Source organism: Astyanax mexicanus, chromosome 6 (genome assembly GCF_023375975.1).
Source record: "Astyanax mexicanus isolate ESR-SI-001 chromosome 6, AstMex3_surface, whole genome shotgun sequence".
Classification (NCBI taxonomy): domain Eukaryota; kingdom Metazoa; phylum Chordata; class Actinopteri; order Characiformes; family Acestrorhamphidae; genus Astyanax; species Astyanax mexicanus.
In genome coordinates, this window is record NC_064413.1 from 35,782,992 (window position 1) to 35,804,795 (window position 21,804).

The 21,804-nt window shown below is 38.2% G+C and overlaps 1 protein-coding gene across 1 annotated transcript in view; it reads right to left on the bottom strand.

The window, feature by feature from the left end:
- Positions 1 to 21,804, bottom strand: part of bcl3 (BCL3 transcription coactivator) — a 29,845-nt gene that overhangs the window by 5,584 nt on the left and 2,457 nt on the right. Inside the window, exon 3 of the mRNA XM_049480606.1 lies at positions 8,070 to 8,178. Coding sequence (XP_049336563.1) covers positions 8,070 to 8,178 — 109 coding nt within the window. The remainder of the gene's footprint in view (positions 1 to 8,069; positions 8,179 to 21,804) is intronic.

Here is a 21,804-nt window from a genome sequence, read left to right on the forward strand (position 1 = left end):
AATCCTCTGCACACAACCGTGCTTCAAGCATGTGCCCATGTGACATTCCACTTTTGCTGCACCCTGAACTGAACTGCTGCAGAAATAACCCTCTCTGTTTGCAGTGGCTGGTTATTACCCTGTAATACCCATGATCAGACTACCCTAGTTGCTCTACAGAGTTAAGATAATCTTAAATGATAGAGAGAGTATTTCATGTGATGCTAGTTCTACCATTTAACAACCATACTTAAAACATGTCTGAATTTTTGTGAACTGTATTATTGTTAAAGCTAAATATAGAATAATAAAATAATATTTTGTAAAAAAACTGTACATATAAATAAATATGAATTTAAAATCCCAATGCTTACTCATTTGTATATTAAATGTGCTCTAAGCCCAATCTGCACTCACACATTCCGGTTTGTTTGGCCATGCAGGGTTATTTGGGTTGTAAATATTAATCACATCCTGGTGGATTCCCATCAATGAAAGCTCTCACTTAGAACACGTTTAACAGGTTAAAGGTCAATGCCACAGAAAAAAAATGATAAAGAGATAAGACTTACACAGACATACCAGCTACTTTCTGTTTACTGCACAAATACACACATATCCACATCCCACACACATGCACACAAACCTGTCTGCTACGCAAAAACATGTGCATACAAAGGCATGCAATGAAGTATAACACCTAAAACCTCCTATTATCTTCTGTGTCGGCAGGTCAGTGTTGATCTAAGCATAACAGGATGGTGCCCATAAGAATTTCTATTATGCTGTACAATAGTAAAGTGTCTGTCTGGATATTGTTATGGATTTAATGAGGCTATTACCAAACATGAAAGTCCCATGTCCCATCGTTATAAGGAAAGAGAAACTAGGCTACATTATATTTACCCTTTTCAGACACGGCCAGAGAATTCATTTCAAAAAGTCGAATTTACTGATGTGGACGAATTACAAAAACAAAACTAAACCAGAGTAAGGTTCCACCGGGCTGGTTAAAACATCCATGTTAGCAGGGTTTGACCCAGCTTTGTAAAAAACTAATTTTTTTTTAACATCACTTCCTGTCTGTGGCATTTTTAACTGTCACTCTCAGAAAACATGAGAAATGAGAAAAGAAAATAGGTGGTTTCTTACAGTGACGACTGTGCCTTAAAGGGTTAAAGTAAAAGTTTTGACTAGGTTTAAAAAAGAACAAAAAATTCATTTCAAGGGGTGTGGAGAGATTACTTAGTGATTACTTAGCGATTTACAATAATTCAAAGAAACCCTGGTTTCATTTCAGGGCTGGCAGGTAAAGGTAGCACTGGATGGGCACACTGTAGAATAAGGGGAAAGGGGAGGGGCCATCGTTCCTGTAAACGGCAGGGGTAAAAAGTACAGAGACAGAGTGTAGAGAAATTCCTTTAGTGTCACAATGCCTGCGGCACTCCCTTCCTGTGAAAAATGCTCCAGTTTCCCTGATTCCTGTCTGACTCACCACTCATCACATAAACGCACTGTTCTGTGTATGTGTAGGAGCACATGCCTACATCTTCCCTTGACTATTTCAATACGATTTAAACAGTTACTCAACTCCAAAGAAGTCGACCATGGCAGAACATTTACATAAGAAACCCTCCTCTATTACTAAGCTTATCAAATGTAAATGTGCACACCATTCCTGTAAGGCCCTACTGTTCCTCATGCGTATGAGGATACTGCCATTGAAAGCGGGAGGAACCGGCCCAAAAGACAAACAAGTAGGTGGTAGAACCAAGATAAGAGCATGAGGAGTGTGAAGAGAGAAGGAAAAAAGGAAGGGAATGGGTTAGTGGAGGGCAAGCGAGGGTGGGAGAGGAAGAGGCGGAAGTGATAGAGCAAAGGGAAGGCGGGGGAAGAGAAATAGAAAGGGAGACTCAAGGAAGAGTGGGATTATGGAGGGAAAATCCCTTCTCTCTCCCCTGCAGTGTATCTTTAGATTCACATTCCTGCATGGAAGAAAGGGAAAAAAAAAATAAAGAAAGAAAAAAAGTGGGGAACGGATGTGCAGACTGAAGGATTATTTACATAAAATGAAGCAAAGTGGCATCATGAACCTGCAATATTAAGCACAGCAGTGTAAGCGTAATAGACATAAGCATAACAAACAGCATAATGCTGTTTATAAGTCTGTTATAACAGAAAAAAATATGATATATAAGTGTGGTATTAAGGAAGAAAAAAGTGCCATGGAGACAAAGAAAAAGAAAGAAAGAAAGAAAGAAAGAAAGAGAAAAATAGATTAAATAACAGATAATATTAGAGAAATAGAAGGAGAAAAATACAGATAGATAGATAGATAGATAGAGATAGATAGATAGAGACAAGGAGAGAAGAAATGGGAGACTGAGACAATGTGAGAGACAGAGAGAAAGATAGAGACAGAGAAATAGAGTAAAATAGAGAAATTAAGTGATATAAACACAGAGATAAAGAAAAAGAGAGAGAAAGAAAGAGAGAGGGATGGAGAAAGAGAGAGAGAGAGAGAGAGAGAGAGAGAGAGAGAGGGGAAAGTCCCTGTTTCTACCCTGAACCACAACAGAAGTATGTTGAGAAACAGCACAGAGAGCAAGGGGCATCATGTGACTTCTCGGAATGAGGATACTTAAGTTCATACGCACACACTCGCTCGCTTGCGCACTCACATACACACACACACCACAGTGGCTTTAACAGATCACAGCTCACATCACACGCTCATAATGCTCACACTCTAATGCAGTTTGTAGTAGGACAGTGAAAACAGAAAAGTGCAGGGAAGCACACTCAAAAAATTCTGGATATGTGTAAGAGCACATGTCTACAGTTTCTTCAGACTATCTGAAGTTTGCATATAATGCATTGTGTTTAAAATAACAATAACTAGCAGTACAAACCCAGCTTGCAGTCAGCACACGTCTGTGTCAGTGTTTTAAATGTTAGTGTAGTGGTGGTCACGCTACATTCGTGGGCGTGAAGATGGTGTAGAAGAAGCAAGAGCAGCACAGTAATATAGAGACACTGGTAGCAGTAGTAACACATTCTCAAAATCCACCAGTCAGCTGACAGCACTCTCACATCTTCCAGTTATATACTGGCCCAGACAGCTATACAAGTTGGGATTTGACTGAATACTGCCGATAGTACTGATAGTTACTGAAGACATCAAAAGTCTTAAAGAACTATTTACTGTATGACTGACCATTTTTAATCGAAGCTGGCTGCAGCCATTTTTGTGATTTTTGCAGATTTTGCAGAATTGTTTCTTAAGATATGGATCAGTATTTCTAATGCAGAACATTTGGAAGATTTTGATTAATTTATTAGTTAAAATGTTAGTTCCTGATTTTGCATCAGAATTATGTAATAAAAAAAATCTAACAATTACTTAGTTCAATTTAAAATAGTGAATTCAATTAAAAACTCTGTCCCCTCCTTAAACATTCTGAAAAGAATACTAACCTATTTCTGTGAAACAAGAAAGCTAAATAAGTCAGTTTTAAACACCTATAGAGGAATAGAGCTCCCTCATCCGTTTTCATGTCTTTTAACATTTGGAGGTCTCTCCATCGACCAGATGCCTCATTATTGTTTATACATGTCTTTGCCTTTGGCTGATATAAGGACATTTTAATAAACTTTAGTAAACCTATTGTACATAAGAAAAGCAGCACATTCATCAGTACATCTATTAAGTTTCTGAATGCAACATGGCTTACAGGCATGCGGTGCGCTTTATTGAGAAAATGTGGAAATTACCGTATTTTTCGGACTATAAGGCGCACCGTATTATAAGACGCACTATCAAAGAACGCCTATTTTCTGCTATTTTTCCATACATAGGGCGCATCGCATTATAAGGCGCGTTAAGTGACACTAGAAAGGGTGCCTATATCAAAGTGAACAGGGGTGGCGCCATGTTTCCCTTCCCCCACCGGGGGTGGTCGCTTGCCGGTGGAGCGTCTCAGTATACAAATCTAGCTCTTTCAAAGTCAAACGAGTGCTGGATATTAATCTACACAGATTCCTCTCCTGAAAACTGTTTATTTGGGTGAGTAACGTGCTTCAGTTTATTTACAGTAAGCTTAGATTTCCAGATGTCCACTAAGGCTTGCTGCACCAGCGTTAGCATAGCTATCCGCTAGCACGCTAGCTAGTCACCTAAACTAGTAAAGTTAACCCAAACTTAAACGACAGCGTTACACTGAGTAATCCTGCGTGTTCTGGTAAGACAGTGAGATATTAGCTAGCGATTCGTCCCCCGTAGCTTGTTTTAACACGGTAAACAAGCAGATTACAGGCTGATAAAACTCACCTCTGAGAGAGTTAGCGCTTAGCATCTAGCTAATGCTAGCCAGGCAAAGCAGCACAGACTTACAGGCCGATAACTCACCTCTGAACGGTGAACGCTTAGCGATTAGCATCTAACTCTAATAATACTGCTCCAGCAGTATTAAAAGTGCTAAATTTAGAAAATACTGATCTCTGAACAGTGAAAAAGCTAGCTAGCTAAGCGGTTAGCATCTAGCTAATGCTATTGCTGCTCCAGCCTCGGAGCGGCACGGCTCTGCACGGAGTGTGTGTTTACTGCTCCTTACACCTGACGGGTAAAATTTAGATAATACTGATCTCTGAACAGTGAATAAGCTAGCTAATGCTATTTGCTGCTCCAGCCTCGGAGCTGCACGGCTCTGGACTCTGTATAGCACTGAAACTCTCTATAACGCTGCACGGAGTGTGTGTTTACTGCTCCTTACAACCTGACGAGTAAAATTTAGATAATACTGATCTCAGTGAATAAGCTAGCTAGCTTAGCGGTTAGCATCTAGCTAATGCTATTGCTGCTCAGCCTCGGAGCTGCACGGCTCTGGACTCTGTATAGCACTGAAACTCTCTATAACGCTGCACGGAGTGTGTGTTTACTGCTCCTTACAACCTGACGAGTAAAATACATACAAAAGGCGCACCGTATTATAAGACGCACTGTCAATTTTTGTGAAAATTAAAAGTTTTTAAGTGCGCCTTATAGTCCGAAAAATACGGTACTGTAGTCAGTCAAGTCCAAATCTTTAGGCCTAATTTTGACAATGGCTAATGCTAACACAGCTAAATGCAACAGATAGCAGTGAGCTATTTCCAGGCTATTATTGTAAATAAAAACTTGTTCTTAATTACTTGCCTGGGTAAATTGGTAATGTCAGGGCAAACTGTCTATTTTATCCAGCTATGCAGACCTTTGGCATTGCTTGACCTCCTAAAGCACAGAATTATGAGACATTATTAAAAATATAAGATACTATGCAAAAGCAGCAGGGCACCAAGACAGCATCACAGCAGTGGTAATTGCAAAAATGTGTAAATATTTCCTCTGGCAAATGCTGTGAGGATTAGTCGAATTAGTCAAAATATCTCTAAAGTGACTTTTTTTTATTTTTTTTATTTTATTAAACAATTTCTTTAGGTTTATATTGCTTTTATCCTTCTCCCCTTCTTAAACTCCAAGAGTTTATTGCAATATAGAAAATGTGTACATACAATATTGTCTGAAAGGGTACTCTTCACTTCATAACCATTTTACAGTCTGTGTTTGTGTGAGGTCACAAAACCAACACATTTACATATACCCACCTACTCATTCATCAGCAGTTTACCCCTGCCGCTTTCACTTTTAGTGTATTAAAAGGAGCATGTAAGCTTGGATTGCCTTATTAAATAACACACAGTGCAGAGCCAATCAGAACGGAGATCATTGGCATATACGTCTATATAAGTCTTCTGTACCAAAGGCACAGTAACAAAATCAACCTGTTTAATTTAAAAGGGATAAAGCAGGAGGGAATAAGTAGAAAAGTCATTTAAAATCGAAAAAAAATAAATAATAAATAATAATAATATATATATGCATTCTTACAGTGGGGACATATGCATGCTCACACACCTGCATAATACTGTTTGGAATTTACAGTGCTTCAGTTCTCGGGAAGTGAAGTGAAAGAAGACAGGATATCGCACAAAGCTAAATGAATCGGCAGAAGAAGAAAAAACACGGCAGCCGGTTCATAGGCAGGGCTCAGACGCAGCTTCTGGTAACTGGCTTGCAGTGTGTGTGTGTTGAGTGAAACCTCAGCATGAGGTGAGGTGATTTCTGAGGTTTGGTTATACACGAAGTGGCTATTGCTGATGATGAGAATGAGCGACAGCAGTGGAAGTGCTACTTTACAGACAGACAGAGAGAAAGAGAGCGAGCGACAGATAGAGAGAACAGAATGTGAAAGCTTGGGGACACTCCGCAGAGGGTGAGCCGTAAGCACGGCGCGCTGTGGGAAAGAGAAATAGCAGTTCCCAGCGAGAGATGAAGTGTGTGCAGAGTGTGTTTGGTGAAGTGGTGGTTTTGAAGATGTGGTTCCGCCACTCTAGAGACATGCATAATGACCAGAGCGCGATCCCAGATGAAAGATTACCAGGAAAGAAAAACAACACTTCCTCTTTTGCATACTCATGATTCCAGCTCCAGCCCTCAGGTGTTGTTTATCAGTCTCTACCTCTCTAAAAACCACTGTGGTCTCCATGCTCGTTCTGTTTTGTGTTTATGTTTTGGTTATTGTATACTATATTAATTGTGTGTACATGGGAACCAGTTTGGGAGGGGGGTGGGCTATAATGAAAAACATACTGCTATCATGCTTGGAATATTTCATATCTCATTATATGGTAGTTATTTTCAGTTTATAGACACTGATAATGTCATAACTGCTCAAAACTTTCAGACAACTGCTCATTGTCTGAAAATCAGGGCGCCTAGTGGTCCAGCGGTCTAAAGCGCTGCCACTATGAGTGGGAGGTCGCAGGTTCGAATCCCCGCTCATGCAGTTTTGTCATCAGCTGCCGGCGCTCAGAGGAAGCACAATTGGCCCTGCTCCCTCCGGGTGGGTAGATGGCGTTCTCTCCCCACATCACTCCTAGGGTGATGTCCACAGCACAGGGCGTCTGTGAGCGAATGTAACAGCAACGAGTTGCTGCGCTTTCCTCCGAGCGCGCTGTGATGCTGCTCGTCAATGCTGCCTCAGCAGCAGCTCGAAAAGAAGCGGTGGCTGACTTCACATGAATCGGAGGAAGCATGTGTTAGTCTTCAGCCTCCTGGTGTGTTGGGGCATTACTAGTGATAGGGGGAGTCCTAGTGAGTGGGTTGGGTAATTGGTCGTGTAAATTGGGGAGAAAATGGGGAAAAAAAATAAAAATAATAATAATAATAAAAATGTGCTAAAATAAATTAATACATAAATATGTGAAAACTTTACACTGCTTTTCATTAGGGTTGTAAATCATGGGACAGCAGTACGTAAATTGATTATGATATACCTGTATACAACTTAAGAGTGTCACCTTGTGAAAAAGAGACTGACCACTGTGCAAGATGAGGTGAATTATTAGAGTCCATACAAGGCCTGACAGTGGGATGTCAGATGGGTGACGCATTCCATTTTTTTAAGTTGTGCAGGTATTTGACAATTCCAGATCCACAGTGTCATATTTGTACAGGGAATACACCCTAGAAAGCATCCTCAACCACAGTGGACAGTGTAGTGGGCGGTAATGACTGTGACTGGCAGCGCCTGCCTATAATCGTCTGTTTCAATGGAATATGACAAAAGTCATGGGACACAAACTAGTTCCTGTCCAATGACATGTGCCCTTTCAGTGTATTGCAGTTCACATAGTGACATTTCTTTTACTTAAATGATCTCTCTACATCAAATAAATGACTAATAGCTCATATTACTCATGAAAACACTTACTCAAAACAACCTAATGAACAGTTGCCGGTCTGGAGCTCTGATTTTAATATCACATGCATGTATTCCCACAATCATGTTTAGAATAGTCGAATTGTGACTATTTTCTGTCTTTCGTCACTTATTAGTCATCTACTGAAGCCAAAGTTTAGTATACATTAATGAACTGATTCATTTAGATGTTTTAAGAGCCACACTGGGGGGTAAATAAACCAATATATTCAGAAACCCCTGTTTTCAGCTTATGTACTAAACAATATTTTGCGTGTGTGTGTGTGTTACCTGTCGTAAGTTGTTATATGAGTCCAGCTCTTTTTGACCCCGCAGAAAAATGTGGATCAGTCTTTCAACCACTGACAGCTTCCCCTGAACCACAGCAATGTGCAGAGGCCTGTAAAAAAACACACAATTTTTGTGAATTGTTCAAACGCACAAACAAACAAAAGCAAATGTAGCTCTGAAATGATCTTGAATCATCTTAAATGATCAATTAGACAAACTATTGAATTATTCTTCTGAAACCAACTGGTTCGAATCCCAGTCATGCAGCTTGCCATCAGCTGCCGGTGCCCTGAGAGAGCACAGTTGGCCTTGTTCTCTCTGGGTGGGTATATGGTGCTCTTTCCATGCATCACTTCTAGGGTGATTTTAATCAGCACAAGGCGTCAGTGAGCTGATGTATGGGATTCTAGTTGCTGCGCTTTCCTCCGAGCGTGATGTGATGCTACTCAGCAGTGCTGCATCAGCAGCAGTTTGAAATAGAGGCGAAAAAGAGACTTCACATATGTCTGAGGAGGTGTGTGCTAGTCTTTACCTTCCTGATCTTGTGGCATCACCTGTGATTTGGAATATACACCTGAGTAGCAACTGAAAGGGTGGGACAATTGGCCTAGCTGTATTGAAAGGAAAATAGGTGAAAATTTTAAAAGAAAAATTACCTCAGCTTCAAGATCAACCAAAGTTTGCAGCTGATCACATGAATAATGGGGCGTACGAGGTAAGACATTCAATCTTAAGAATTCTGTACTAACTGTTAAGTATGGCAGTCGTAGCATCATGCCCTGTGGTTGCATTAATGCCAGTGGAGCTAATACATTGCACAGAATTGACAAAATAAAAATAAATAACTTCACAATTTTTCATGATTTGAGTAAACTCATGTCATCATATAAGTAGTTAAAATTTGGACTTTTAACAGGACAATGACTCCAAACACACAAATATGCACACTTACACTGACACCCTGCTTATTAAACTTGATTGTTTTTCTTTCCTGTTTTATTCATCAATAATAATATTTGCAGTGGGAGTAAGATTGCCTGTTCCAGTGGCAGCCATCATGTGGTGCCTTGGATAATGTACAGTTATTTTAGGTACTTTTTCTAAAACAACAACTGGGGTGTTCTATTCTTGGCATTTACTGGTTTTGCTTTTGAGCCAACACTTCTGTTTCTGCAAGTGCAGTAACATGTTCATCTTTGGTGTTGGAGCATGTCCCTGTTTTTTCCCTGATCGTCAAGGGATTTTTACTGTCAGATTACTTTTACTGTCAATATGTTTTTAAATACATTAAAAACAGTCCAGAGCCAACATGACAATATAAAAACATGAGAAGACTTTAGGCATGGCCATCTGCAGCCATCATGCTTACAGGCCAATATAAATGTTCAACGATTATTTTTACTTTGACTTCCATAAAAGTGGTTTTCCACAAACATAAACACAACCACTGTTTGCCCAAAATTCCTTTATATATTTAGAAAATTGTATTGTAACATTAGTTTTGCAGATGCCATATTGATTCTCCCCTCGTTATAACATTATGTAATATATTAAGAAACTGAACAGTATATGTGCAGTATAATGTGCAGAAGTGTGTTCTGGTAAATAATGTGAATTATTGGCACTTCAAAAGATAAGCAATTTGTCTAGGTGTGAACAAAAAAAATACACTTAAAAATGATGAGTTTCTTTGATTTTGCCAAAATGAAAAGCTCTGGAATGTAAGGAAGATCACAATAGATCAAACCAAGCTGAACCGCTTGAATTTTTGCATCAGGAGTGGAATAAAGTTATCCAAAAGCAGCGTGTAACACTGGTGGAGGAGAACATGCTGAGCTGCATGAAAACTGGGATTAAAAACCAGGGTTATTTCACCAAATATTGATTTCTAAACTCTTAAAACTTTATGAATATGAACTTGTTTTTTTACATTATTTGAGGTCTAAAAGCTCTGCTGTTTGTTATTTCATTTATTTCTCATTTTCTGCAAATAAATGCTCTAAGTGACAATAGTTTTATTTGGTATTTCGGAGAAATGTTGTCCGTAGTTTATTGAATAAAACAACAATTTTCATTTTACTCCAACATATACCTATAAATAGCAAAATCAGAGAATTTTGAGACTTAATTTTTTCCAGAGCTTTATATTAATTTACTATCTAGGTCAGGAAAAAACAAACCCTCACATACACACACACAACGCAGGAAATAGAGACGTTTCAATAATCAGGCCTTTTGTACATTTTTGTAAATGTGCATATTCTTCAGTTATATAATGTCTCATACTGAAAGTACTCCAATACTTTTTGTTACAAATGCACATTCAGTTGCATCCCTACACAGACACTCACACACATATGGAAGTGTGAGACTGCTGCTGACACATATGTTGCTGACCATTGCGTTTCCCATATTTGATTTTATCATTTGTGGGTTTCACAGCTGAGTGAACGGACTGATTAACATGCTTATCCATCACCTGCTTCTATGAATGATGGTTTACTAAAGCTGTATGAGTCATTGTGTAGACATTGTCCACATGCAAGCGATCTCAGTGAGTACAGGGAAACACTTATCTCCTGATCACTTCAGAGAAAACCTCTGTGTGCGAGCTGAAAGCAGAGAGAGGTGAGTCTGGATAAACACGAGTCAGGAACTCTTGAACTTTTTTGTGCATTTTTTTTTCAAAAGGCTTCCAGTAAGAGTCACTTTGGTTTGAGGTGACTTCCTGAAGTCAGGGACAATGGCATTGCTCTTCTCTTTTGAATAATAATCATCGGTCTGATTACTGTCACTTTATAGGGGTTTTTAGTGTGTTTTTCAGAGTCTGCCACCTATTTTTACTGAAACCCTGAAGAACAGAAATCTACAGAGATAAGACTGATCATGGTGAAGTCAGTGTATTTAGTTACCTTGCAAAAACCTTGCAATGTACTAATATTTTGTGGGTTGAAATAAAACATATGAACAAATAAGATAATGAATAATATTAAATCATTTAAAATAAATTATGTAATGAAACAAATACACTGTGTTACATACAGTGTATTTTAAATGAAAAACCAAATTTTAAATAAAAACTTTGCAAAAATTTGCATTTTAACTTAAAAAAAAATTCATCCATTTTTTAAAACTTTTGCATACCTCGTGCTGTGTTAATCTACAGTGAAATACTTTGAGTACATTTTATATTTTTATATGTTTTAAAATAACAAGAAATCAAAAGGCCCAAGCAAAGCTGAAGTTTGGTCATCCTGCAGCATTTGACAAGCTTCACAGCTCACACTTTTTATAGCTAGCTAAGAGTCTCTCTGTTCTTGTTTGGGGGTTTTTGCCTGTTCTTTCTTTAGAAAGGCTTCTAGTTCTGTGTGATTTTTGGGTCATTTTGCATGCTCTGCTCTTTTTGAGTTCTTTTTTCAGATTTTTGCTGATGTTTAGATTGAGGGACTGTAAGACACATGGAAAAAAACTTTAGCTTGTGCTTCTTGTCTATCATCTTGTTGTAGAAGCCAACCTCTTCTCAGCTTTATTTTTTAATGAGATGGTAAGATGTTTGCTTCCACAGCTGGCTGGTATTAACTGAATTAATTTTTACAGATGATTCTTCCTGAAAGTCTTTGACAGTCAGAGGTTTTGATTTGCCTTTTGTGTAATCATATAAGCAGTTCTCTTGGACGGTTTTTGTGGTATTTCAGACTTAAACTTGATATCTACAGTTTCTTTTATCTGCCATTTTGTTATCACATTATGAATTAAGGAAACTGCTTTTTAAAAACACTTAATTCTCCTGTTTTAATTTTTGAGTTTGTTGTTTCAATTGTTTAATTATCAGAGTGATCAAAGTGGAGTCCAATGTTTTGAGGGGTAAAAGTTAGAAATTTGCTGATTACATTTTGACACAAATATTAGCTTCTATCACTTATTTTATTTACTTACTAAATCTTAATGGCATGCTGATTTACCAAAACAACTTTTGTTTTATGTGTGATGTGTCTAACTGTGTGATCATTGTTTCAACACTTGCTATTTTTATACTTTTATTAACAAACAAATTTGGACTTTCTGTTGTTTACTCCTAAATGCCCAACAACTAAAACACTGATTTTAACATGATAAATTCATTGTGAATATAAGTGCCAGGTAAGCTGTTGGAACATATGGACCTAATTATAATTTCATATACAGTCATTAAAGGATAAAGAAAAGCTTTATTGCTTGATACATGATAAAAGTATTGTTCTTAATCCATAATTTAGAGTCTACACATTGTGAGTGATAAAAGTCCGACACATATCCATCCAGTAAACGACCGAATGCTATCCTAAAGCATAGTGCCAATATTACTTCATGTTGGCCATTCCACAGAAAGTTTTCAACAAGGAAGGGGATGGTGACACACCCAGGGTTAACCAGGCACCATCTGAATTTTCCATATATTGGGGTCTACTATTGCAATAGAGGAAATAACATAACACACACACACACTTATGACAATGATTTCTTTTTACAAAGGTATAAAATCAAGTGACTGTGTCATTATATGACAGTTTAAATCTTACAGTACTGTTACACAACACATCAACAATCATTCATACCATCAAGGTCCAGCAGAGGCATCAAACTGAATTGAAAGAAATTAGGTAAAGTGAAAATGCTATGTCACACTTTCTGTATTTACTGGTACGCAGTCAAAAAAGCAGAAGATCGTTTTAAACTCACTTTCTGTCCCGTAAACCACGTCACCACCTTGACTGATATCACGTCTACTTCGTATTGTATTTGGGTATCATCAAAATTTAGCTGCTTTTTGTTTCACCCACTCTTTTATAAGCCTTGTGTGCACTCCTGTACCTGTTGTGTACAATAATCCCTGCATCCCTATAGATTTATGGATATGCCTACTTGTTAGCCTGTGTTTTATTTCCAGTGTAATCCTTTTGTTTCTATGCTTTCTTTGCTTCTCTTGTTTCAGTGTTTTTTTTAAGACTTGCATTTACATCCAGCCTCTTTACAGTCGGATTGAGCATAAGGCCTTTCCACTGTGGTGGAAATATATCAAATAGCACAGCTCTAACATTGCACAGTATTAATTAGGGCTGCACAGTCAAACTTAATGCTAAGTAACTTGCTTGCTACAAATGTATGTTTCAAATGTATGTTTGTGCCTGTTTTGTTACTAGAACCCAACTGGGCTTTCTAAATGGGCCCATCTTCTAGGCAGGTGTCCACAAGTTCAGACGTTTAGCAACTCTCATCCTCCCATCATGGATGCCCTTTTGGGACCAACATGGAGTCCATGAACATAAATTTCTGGCTTTGGGTCGAGCTAACCATAAAGGCCACACAAGGGCATGCTATCTAGGACAGTATATCTGCCCAATATTTTACTCCAAGCTAGAATTACATTATCAACGTTTCATACAATATATGTACATGACCTCTTTTATGACCTCTATTGTGTTTCCTTGCATGTTTGTTTACATACAAACACATTACAGCACGTAAAAACACCCATCTTTTCAAGACGCATTCGTCAACCGTAACTCCTCCTACTACAAACTAAACACCAGTAATAATTGCACACAAAGACAGAATTTGAATATTTAGTCCCACACAACGTTCAGATTTCAGTCTGACTACCCGGAGAAGAATTAGACTACAAAGTGAAATACACGTGATTGAAATCTTTGTTTCACACATTGGGATAATTTCATCAATGTGTGAAAACTATATCTGTAAGCATAACAGTGTTGCACTCTGACATCATTCATGCCTTCTATACCAAACCAAGCATTCCGGCAAATATATAGAACGAAAGCCAGAGTAAGAAAAATATAGTTCATTAAAGAAACTGGAAAATGCTTGCACAAAACGTATTATGACTGTCCTTAGCATGCATCACCCATAATTATTATTCAGCCCACATTAAAGCTTAGTTTTTACTAATTCCGCTTGTGGGTACTCACTGTCCTGCACTGTATTCTCGCTACAGGACGCCTCAGTTAGCCTATGTATAACTATAACCATCAAGCGCTTAATGAGCTACATCATGTGTGCTGGGGCAGGGAATAGCTAAGACTGTGCAGAACATTGTTAAAGACTAAACAGAGAACATGTGTATTTGCTACTTCACCTTTAACCAGTGGAAATTGACCCAGAACTAAAACGCATCCCATCACCCTGTTCCTTTAACCTTTCGATGGATCACAGGTCAACAGAGATTACCATCTGAGATTACCACTACTGCTGTAGTACGCAGAGCATGTTGTTTCAACACTGCTCTTCATGATCCTCCCATTCTCACAATCTCATGGTCTTTCTGTCTCTCTTCTTTAAAGATGAAACACTCTTAAGTTCCTGGAAGTGAGTGAGAGTTAGTTAGACCGCAGGCACAGATAAAGCCAGGCTGCGTATGTGCGGCATCCTGTACAGGCCAGAGACACACAAACCTCACATCCCTTGTGGCACGGCCCGCAGTGGCAATAAACAAAGACAGAAGGGAAGCTGAAATATGGCACGAAAAAACCTGAGGCAAGCACTGTATGCCACTGTTTACCAGAAATCAGCCTGACAGCTGAGGGAGTTGGTCCTTACGGCAACAGTACTGAAGACTGGCCACAAGCAAAAAACTGCTGTTGCCTTTTTTGCAGCTTGCATGCATGAGTGATTCACACGTTATAAGATAAATATATTTGGACAACTTCTTCATCAGTTTTTCTTCTGAGACAAGTGTAATTCAAAAATATTATCCTGCTTTTGCTGGAGTAGCTGTCTATCTACCAGACCTTCTAGCACTGCTGTGAGGATCTGGTTGCATTTAGTGATGTTGGATGATCGCTACCCCACCTCAGTCCCCACAACTCATTATCTGTTCAAGAGAGTCCTATTCTTTTGGAAATGCATCCCTAAAGGGACCAAACAAACTGTGTATGTGTGTGTATCTGCACATCTGTGCCATACAAAGCAATGAGTGCAGCTTAAATAAGCTGAATGCATTCATTATTGTCCAATGTGTAGTGTAGCAGCATGGGCTTAAAAAGGTCAGACATGCAGTTTATCAAAAAAGTAAGTATGCACTTTAATATCAGCAATCACAATTGTGATTTTCTTTTGCTGACGAGTACTAAATACTTGACACAGCATCAATGAAACCTAGTTTATATTAAGTTATTTAGATGTTTAATTCTTTACAAAAACATCACACAACTTCATCACTCTTTAACTGGTATCTTAAATCAGTATTGATCAAAATAGACACATCTACAGTATGCACCATACAGTTAATAAGTTGGGGTTTTAATGGTTTTTCTTTTGATCCACACTTAGCCTCCAGAAAAATGCACAGCCACAGTGACCTAATATGGTATAACAATAAAATAATAACCTGACCCAAAACCACATGAAATGGCTGTTATTGAAAAAACAACTCAAGCTGCGGTACTTCTGGATACCACCTGACCCTTAAACTTCTTCTTCTTTATTACCACTAGAACGTCAGACACACATCAGTGACATCAAACAACAACGTGCATCTGGCCCCTAATGAGTGCTGCAGCCTGCTACATGTAAATGAACTTGTTTTCTTGGGCTAACTGAATACCCCAGCACTGTGTATATAGTGCAGCTACAGTTCACCAGAAGACCACACAAAATGTACAAACCACAGTATAGTGTAATTTATTGCTGATAAGTTTATAGAATAGTGCACTCATACTATATATTCTATATAAGTCAAAAAATACACTAAACTGTGCATCTTCTTTGTTGTGGCCTACCAGGACTAGCAGTGTTAAAAGTAAGCTATGAATACAGACTGTTTTAATTGTTGCCTTAAAGAGCATTGTCTAGTCCTTGTATGTGAGCTCTTACCACCTATAAAACTACAAATAGTAGTATATTAGTGTCACAACAGTTTCTAAATTATTAATAAAAAATATTTTACACTGCCAAAATGTTACATTTTCTGTATATATAGTTTATATAAAAATAACTATAATCCAGAATTCACAGAAATATATAAAAGGAAACAAAAATATATTTTTTCAAATGACAATAACTAATTTATTAGCATAACTAGGGGTGGGCAATATTATATCGTATACAATATATGGTGACACAGAAATATTATGATATTAAAAATCCATATCGTGATAATAGGGCTGTTCTGTCTTAAAAGTAGTCTAATATTTACTGTGAAGCTTTAGGTTTATTTATTGTATAATTGTTTTAGTTTGCAGTTTATATGCATGCACTAAATATTCTGCAATATTTTTTGCTGCATTATATCATTTTATGCTATAATATTTATTTTGCCACATTATGATTATTCTGTTATACTATTATACTATATTCATGAAATTAATTAGTTATTTTAGTTTTCCTATATCGCCAAGTATATCGTTATCGCAAAAATACCCTGAAATATCGTGATATTATTTTAGAGCCATATCGCCCACCCCTAATCATAACTTAATTTTTGAAGTGTTCTGCTAAAATACGCATATATACACATACACATACCCACACACAAAAAGTCATGGGATAGCAGTCCGTAACATAAAAAAAGTAATGAGGTACTATCTTGTAAGTGAGGTTAAACCCTAGCAAGCATGCTCATGGCAAGGCAACGTGAATCATCAGAGTTTGTGCAAGGCCTGAAAGTTGGTGTCAGATGAACACACCAAGGTTGTGTGAGAATACGTGATTGAAGGCTTTACCATTCACAGTAGAAAGTAGTATAGCATTCACACTTACAATCATATCCCACTGGTCAGTGCAGCATACTTTATCTTCCATGCGACAGGGCAAAAGTCATGGGACACAATACTAGTTACTGTTCCGTCAGTGTATACATAGTCCTGCCTGTTTAAAATTGGATCTTCTCCTCTTCTATCCATTTAACAAACTAAATCATGGTCGACATATTACATTATGTTGAAGTAGTTCGAAGCTTCAGCAGCAGAGATTGGGTACACCATGGATTTGATACGACAACTGATACCCGGATTATTCACCTGTCAAAACGTCATGGCAAAGTGACAAAAAGGATTAAATATTGACCACAGTTCATGTGGGAGACTCCAATGTCGCCAGGAATAAGGTTATTTGGTCTGATGAGACCACCAAAACACCATCCCCACAGTGAAAGACGGTGGTGGCAGCATCCTGTAGTGGAGATGCATTTCACCAGCAGGTCTTCATCAGCTTGTAAAGACAGAGGGTAAAATGAAAGCAGCAAAATACTGGTCATTGTCTTGTTTTTCATGAAGACAATGACCAGAATCATTCAGCAACAGTTATGGTTTAAAAGTAAATGTTCTGAAGTGGCCAAGTTAAAGCCCAGACTTCCAACTGCAGTGTCCAGATGTGAAAGCATAATTTGCACTTTCCTGAGCAATTTATTAAAAAAGACTACATTAATACTGTGACGGGCCTTCTTTAGCTCTTAAGAAGACTCAATTCTTCATAACATCACACAAGTTTTTTATTTTATTTTATTTTATCACATTTCAAAGATGGTTCTATTGTTTTTTATCCGGAGGCTGGGTACGCCACTGGAGAGCACTTTACACACTATTCCTCAATCCTGCGCAGCTGACAGTAGACTAGGTCCATGTAGTCATTCTGTAGTGTGCCTCAGCAAATACTAATATTTATCAGACTAGGCTATGTTTTTTCTAGTCTTTAACTAGGGCCGTAAGCTAAATCGCATTTTCATTACTATTGCGATATGAGTTTTTATGACAAACACGTTGTAAGAGCTATCATAACTTTGAAAATAATAACAAACTCAAATGACATTATCTGCATGCAGAAACAAGAGGTGCTCTTCATGCTGCAGACTGTTCTCAATTGACAATTAGCCAAGCCATGTGCTGAACATCCTAATCTAATTCGAACTAGTTTAGTAGTCACATTGATTTCAGGATATCCAACAGCATAACCGCGAATTGGATTTTATGCCAATATTGTGCACCCCTATCTAAAACTGTACAGTTGTGATGAACCTGTATTCACTGCAGCATCAGCTTTCTGTTCTTGACTAACAAAGGTGGGACCCTCAGATATCTTCTGCTGTTGCATCCTATCCACTTTAAGGTTGGACATGTTGTGCATCCTGTAATTTGCTTTTCTGCTCATGAATTGTACAGAGTGGCCACCAAAGTTACTGAAGGCTTTGTTGGCTCAGGACAGTCTAAACGTTCTCCACTGATCTCTCTCATAAACAATGAAAACTCTAGAGTTTTAAAGAAAAATCTAGAGGCCGTTGTGTTAAAAATCCAAGGAAATCAGTAGTTCAAACCAGCACTTCTGTCACCAAAATCACTAAAACCACATTTTCTATTTTTTATTTTATTTTATTTTTTTCTTATTTATTCTTTATATAAACATTACCTAAACCTGCTGGTTCATAACTGGATAAATGTATTCACTGCACTGCAAACACATGGTGGGTATTTAGGTATAATGCACACAAATCATTTTCTACAAATAAAAAAAAAAAAATTAGAGCAGGTATAGAAACTGAATGGAAGGTATAGCAATAGATAGAGAGAGGAAGAGAGAGAGAGAGTGCAAGAGAGAGAGAGATGGGGGAGAAAGCGGTGTGAAAGAGGAAGCGGGGAGCGGATGTTTGGGTTTTTGAGCCCATTCATTTAAAAAGGGCTGAAAAAAAGAGAAGAACACAGAGAGAGAGAGAGACACCTGAGCAAACCACAGACTCGCACACTCACACTGGCTTTCCCGAAAATGAGGGTCTGGTAAGCGCTGAGAAAAAAACAAGGTGAGAGGATGAAACGCCCATTGACGTAACAGCCATAAAGCAGTAGATTACAGAGAAGGGGCAGACAGTGTGTATGTGTGTGTGTGTGTGTTTGTGTATGCATTTGTATGTGTGTGAATGTGCATGTGTGTGCGTGTCAGGGTGTGAGTATCTGTATGTGTGTGGCTTAATGTTGTTTTCTGCTAAAGCTTGATCTCTGACAGATACTGATGTAACTTGCAGATACAGGCCAGGAAATTGTCTTCTACCAGTAATAAACGTTGCCAGCCTGTGAAACATTTCATTCATTAGCATATGCTAAAACTAGATTCCTCTTAACAGCTAGAATAACAAGTGCAGAGAGCAATGAAATCTCTGCATGATCCATATTTCATTCATTAGCATATGCAAATAGTATATTCCTCTCAACAGTTAGACAAAACGAGGGCAGATGAAAGCGCAATAAAATCTCTGCATGATCAAGATTATTGTCTGTCTGTATTATATGTTTAACTGCAGAACTAAAACCTCAGCAGAACTGTGATGATCTATGACCAAAACCGTGCCCCTGCCAAGCAACCTCTCTTTTGAGGGGGAGGTGAATTTGTACACTCATACATGGTCAAATTTGCTAACCTAGATGAAAAATCTGAAGACACATGTTGACTAAACCAGGGTGTCAATATTGCATGACAGCAGGTGTCCTTTTTGAAAAACCAAGTTTCACTCACATGAGCTCACAAAGAGCAGTACTTTCATAGTTGCCATCATGTGGGAGGATGTTTGGGTCTTACAGTAAGGGTATGTGTGTCCATGCATGACAGAGCATAAAATGTGCTCATCTGTAGCCTGTACCTTCTCAGATACTCTTACACCACATAGTTTCAGATTTTTACTCTTCTTTTGGCTTTGCCCTTTAAAACCACATTGCAACTCAGCACTTTAGCACAACATGTCTACTGTCTACTTGACATGTCTCTTCACATTAGGCTGCAATAAAGCAAATTAGAGCTGAGCATGACTCTGAGCATGGCTCTTCAGGCATTACAGAGTAACTACAATGTATATTACATGTACAAATTGTTAATTTAGAGCCAAAGCATTTTGTTATAAACACTAATTCTGCTCCTGGACGCTTAATACTTGAGGCTTTTTCACTTTCCATTACATTCTATTCTATTAGGTAAAAAGAGACAGCAGTGTTAATCTTAGGGACCAGTTCACCCTATTTTATATACAGTCAGAAATTAGCTTTATGTTAATGAAATGCTGATATAGTGTTTCTTATAGGATTTTCAGCAGAACAGGCAGGCCCACAATCCACCAAGCTATATATAAAGCAGGCTATATATAGTTATATATAAGGATAGCTAATAAACGGCAGGTTCAAGTTCATTTGTATGCTGTACTTACATACATTACATGCAATAAAGCATCATGATGAGTCATAAAGTGCCTGCATATATATACACTTCCCAAATCTGTTGTTTCCCTTAAACACTATCTGAAGAGTTTTATAATTGCAATTTCATGACACTCCATAAAACTCTGAAGCTGCAATAGCAATAATTTGAATGTAATAGAAACACTGCTGACATGTTTACCTTTATACCTTTGCACCTTGAATGTCTCATGATTGAACTCCAGCAAGTGTACCTTAAGTCCACATAAGATATAAAACCCTGCCCTGTTCTCACAAAAGGAGTGAAAAGTACACAACTGTACACATCTCCCTGAGGTCAGCAAGTTAGCTAATCTGTCCCAATCTCTTAGCCAATCTCTTTTTCCCTTCCTCACACTCACCCTCTTCTCTACCAGTGTTTCACACATGTACAATACGCCCACAACTCAAATCAAGAGAAGCATGCCAACTTTCTAACTCATTACCTTATTCGTGCTTTTCTTTTCCTTTACAGTTGTGTCACATGCTAGTGTAATGAATCAGAACAGATAGGAAGTGAGCCACCTCTAAAGAATATGCTGGGCAGATTCCTCAACAAACAATACTGTATGTATCACTAGACTCTAGATATATGAAGTATTAACCAGGTATCTTTTTTCTGTTTAAGTACATTCTAAGTAAAATAACTGCCATGCATTAAAATGGCAGTATACTCGTAGGCAGTTTTATAACCTTAATTTAATTTCATTATGTTTATCTACCATCTTATCTGTCAAAATGTGGGATATATTAGGCAGTAAGTGAATGGTCAGTTCTTAACATTCTTAACATCAAAGCAAGCATAAGAATCTGAGCTAATTTGACAAGAACCAATCTGTGATGGCTAGACGACTAGTATCAGGCAGGTCTTGTGGCAACATTGATCTAAGGCTCATTGAATTGATTTAGCCATTTCTCAGCCAATCACCAGCTTCCACCTGTCTGTGTAAGACCTCCACTTCCACAGCTGCTCTGCTTTCAGATGCTGTTTCAATTTCTTCTCCTACCCACTTTATCACCTCCAGCTTGGTCCTGTTGGGTATCTTCCATGTATGGCAGGATTTATAAGGGTACGGATGCTACAGACCTGGACTGACAATAGGGCCTTCCCTAAACACTTTAATAATCAATCACAATGTTAGTACTACTGGGCTTACAGATTTTTCCTTTTGCATGATTGCCTTGCTTCCTGGTAGAGCTTACAGGACTTAAATGATCTGTTGCAGTCATCTCGTGGAGTCCATGCCTTGAATGCTCAGATCTGACCTGTTGAATATTAGGCAGGTGATGCTAATGTTATGGCTAATTGGTGTATTTCGCTATATTTGTTTCTGATTAGCAGATTCTGGATTTGTTTAATTCAATGTCTGTACTATGTGCATTTCCCCACACTGCTGGTCCTGAGGTACAGTAAATGAAGGTAATACTTTCACCTACAAATGCAGGTAGAGCAGCCAGTACACGTAAAACCAGTAAATCATGTCATCTTCAAAGGAAGTTATGGGCTTTTTAATAGCGTTCATCAGTCATGG